The sequence below is a fragment of the Culex pipiens genome, chromosome 2, assembly GCF_016801865.2.
Source record: "Culex pipiens pallens isolate TS chromosome 2, TS_CPP_V2, whole genome shotgun sequence".
Classification (NCBI taxonomy): Eukaryota; Metazoa; Arthropoda; class Insecta; order Diptera; family Culicidae; genus Culex; species Culex pipiens.
The window spans coordinates 101234394-101237988 of record NC_068938.1 but is presented as its reverse complement, the minus strand read 5'-3'; the positions used below and the strand labels follow the sequence as shown (position 1 = coordinate 101237988).

The 3595-nt window shown below is 50.0% G+C and overlaps 1 protein-coding gene across 1 annotated transcript; it reads right to left on the bottom strand.

Moving 5' to 3' along the window:
- Positions 1–546: 546 nt before the first annotated feature.
- LOC120413103 (probable ATP-dependent RNA helicase DDX23) lies at positions 547–3315 on the bottom strand. Its single transcript, XM_052708130.1, has 3 exons — positions 3223–3315; positions 3114–3157; positions 547–3052 (listed from the first exon to the last, which is right to left on the bottom strand). Exon 3 carries the CDS (start codon positions 3039–3041, stop codon positions 594–596), a length of 2448 nt encoding a protein of 815 aa, XP_052564090.1. The 5' UTR covers positions 3042–3052; positions 3114–3157; positions 3223–3315; the 3' UTR covers positions 547–593.
- Between the last annotated feature and the right edge of the window lie 280 nt (positions 3316–3595).

Genomic DNA, 3595 nt, shown 5'->3' with positions numbered 1-3595 from the left:
AGGAAGGATTGGGTCCAAATTACACACGAAAACGTAGTTCAAAGAAAACGAAATACGGACTTCTAAGATGAAACTTTTATTTTCGTCAGATGGTAAACACGTTTTAAAAACAAGTTTTTTTCTATTGAATCAAAAACCCCGGTTGAGTTGATTAAATTTTGAATTTGAGTAGAAACAACGCAAAAATTTTGTGGTTTTTCCGAAACGGTTTGACAAAATCCAGTGAGTTACACAGTTCAACTCAAAATTTAGAGATATAATTGGATTTGAGACTTACTTCAACAAAAAATCGTTTAGCTGAATCAAAAAAAGTTTTTGTTGATTCAAACAGGCCTGATTTTTCTGCGTGTTCTCAAAGTGCGGACATTTTTCTCTGAATCAGCTATACATCAATAGTTTTGAAAAAAGCTGATTAAATAGTGAAAATCGACAAATTGGAATTGCGATTTCTTCCTAATATAACGTGGATTGTTTCGCATTTCCAGGTTTTGGATTGTTACTAACTAGCAAATAAGCAAGGAATGTGATATGAATAACAAAACCACGTTTCATCGAATTAAACACATTTATTTCCACCAATCCGTTCCATCCCTCTAAGCGAAAATCTTCTCCTCCCTTCGCTTCTTCGTCACGACCGTTCCCGGCTTGTGCTGCGCGTCCGGGTGGTTCATCAGCTCGGGCGGACACGACGACACCGGACTCGCCACAATAATCTGCTTGAGGTCGTAGAACAGATGGCTGTCGTCCTTGGTGCAGAACGAGATGGCGCAACCGGTCTTGCCGGCACGTCCCGTACGACCAATACGATGCGTGTAATCCTCGATCGTTTTGGCCATGTCGTAGTTGATGACGAGCGAGACGTCCTTGATGTCGATACCACGACCGGCGACGTCGGTGGCGACCAGGATGTCTTTGGAGCCGTTCTTGAGCGAAGCCAGGGCGTACTCGCGCTGTTCTTGACCTTTGCCGCCGTGGAGTGTGCACGCGTTGTAGCCGAGCTTCTCGAGACCCTTGGCGAGGACGTCGGCGCCCTTCTTCTGGTTGACGAAGATGATGCACGGGGGTTCGACGCCGCGGGACAGGATCTCCATGAGCTTCTTGCGTTTTTCGTTTTCGGTGACGATGTGGACGATTTGTTCGGTTCGTTCGGTTGGTTTGCCGACGGAACCGATGTAAACGGTGGCCGGGCGTCGGAGATACGTTCGAGCGAGGCGTTCGACGGCGGGAGGCATCGTAGCCGTGAACATGACCGTTTGGCGGTACTTTTTCTTCGTGTTGAAGTTCTCCATCAGTTTGGTGGCGTCCTCGGCTTCTTCCGTGTCCGGCTTGAGGTTCGTCACGGGCATGTACTCGAGGATCTTTTGGACGTCCGGTTCGAAGCCCATGTCAATCATACGATCGGCCTCGTCCATGACGATGTACGTGCACTGATTCAGGACCAGGTAGCGATTCTCGAGCACGTCAATCAGACGACCCGGAGTGGCGATGACGATTTCACAACCCAACCGTAGACGGAAGCCTTGCTCTTCACGGGACAAACCACCCACGACGACGACGGTTCGGATGCCGAGCGGTTGACCGAATTTCTGCGTTTCTTCTTCGATTTGTTGGGCCAACTCACGTGTTGGAGCCAGAATGATCGCGTACGGACCTTGGTCCGCCGTTTCCTGCCGTTCAATCTTCGGAAGACCCTGGATCCAGTTCAGCAGCGGGATAAGGAAGGCCAAAGTCTTACCAGAACCGGTTTCCGCAATACCGATAATGTCACGATTCTGCAGTCCAATCGGAATGGCCTGCCGCTGAATCGGAGTCGGTTCCTTGTAGCCGACCTTGTCGATGATCTCCAGCACCTCCTTCGGAAAGCCGGACTCCTTCCAGCTACGGATCGGGTTCGGAATCTTACCACCCTTAATTGTTACGTTGTAATCCTCTCGGAAAATACGCCAATCACGTTCCGTCATCTCGTCCACTTCCTTCTCCGACCAGTGCCGGTCGTCCCACTTTTGTTTGTCCTCCTTCTTCTTGACCTTCTTCAACCGGACCTTCTCCTGCTCCTTCTCGGCGTCGGTTCGCCGCTTCTCCAACAAATCTCCGTAAAACTTGCTCTGCTTTCGCTTCTGCTCTTTGATGTCAATCCCGGCAATGTTCCCGCGGCCAAAGAACTGCACGTGGTGTCGCTCCTTGTACAGATTGTTGTAATCCACCGAAGTGTCCTCTGCCGCGTCCCAATCAAACACAAACTTCCGGTCGTTCAACCTTCGCACGCGTCGCTTCTTCTTGATTATTCCCAAATACCGCTCTCGAATCGCTTCCGTTTCCTTCTCCTTATCCTTAACTGGATTCTCCTCAACCACCGCTCCCCTCCCACCCTTATCATCCCCCTCCCCATCCTTCCCTTTGCCCTCACGTTCACGGTTCCGAATCCTCTCCATTCTCTCCCGTTCACGCTCCCGCTCCCTCTCCCTCCGGTCGTACTTCTCCAGCGGATCTCGCTTCTCCCGATTTAACAGCGCCGTCACCGGAACGTCCCCAAATTTGGGCACATTCGAGGCCTGCGCCGCCTTCATCGCGGCCACTTCCTCCTGCCGTCTCTTCAGCGCTTCCGCCGCCCGTTGCTCCTTCGTGATAAACTTCGGCTTGCTCCGAGCCTCCTCCTCCGCCTTCTTCTTCGCCAGCAGTTCCTCCAGCGAAAGTGGTTCCTTCTTCGAACCACCCACCGTCGGTTTCACCTCCGCCTTAACCTCCTCCACATCCGGATCTGCCTCGGACTTGCGCTCGTCTCTCTTCCGCTTATCATCCCGTTCGCGTTCCCGCGACCGTGATCGCTTCCTGCCGCCCAAATCCTGGCCACGGTCCCCGCGATCTCCCCTCATCGGTGGAGGACTGCGGTGGCCTCGGCCTCGGTTGTCCCGCTGGTCCAAGTCCCGGTCGTTGCCGTAGTTGCGATCGCGCTGCTGTGGACGATCACGCGGGAATCCACGGTCTCTGTCCAGGTCCATGCGTTCGCGGGACCGCGAGCGGCGCTTCCGAACGCCGGACATGGTTGTTTGAGCTGGAAGACAAGAGGAAAGTTGAATTGCGCCGATCGAGAACAAGAGCAAACGTTTGCAAACCTTTGAGGGAGGTTGATCGATATCACTAACAAACAGTTAAATTTCTGTCGAATATCAATAAAAATTGATAATTACACCTTTTATAAACTTTTTGTCACGATTTACAAACCTCTAAAAACACAAAAGATGTAGATTTTTGATAAAAATTCTCCCAAAAAAATCACAATCCACTCAGCCGCTTGAAATTTCTGGAAGTAAACAATGCAAACTTGACAGTTCCTCTGCAGATTTTTGCAAACAAGCGTACAAATTTCTGCAGCAATCGATTCTGAAGGGTCCTTTCACAAGATGATTGTGCACGGAGAAAAAAAATAAACCAGTTTTTTTTTTTTTAGTCGGGCGGAGAAGAATATGTACACCTAGTTGTCAGTGTCATCCACTTGCGAACTGTCAGTGAGAGCCGCCTTCATTTTTTGTTACTGTACTTATTTGGTTTGAGCAGTATTGTATTTGAAGGAAAATAAATTCATTAAATGCAAAAG

Excerpts from the sequence above, each read along its gene's own strand:
- LOC120413103 (XM_052708130.1), bottom strand. The coding sequence starts at position 3,041 with ATGTCCGGCGTTCGGAAGCGCCGCTCGCGGTCCCGCGAACGCATGGAC.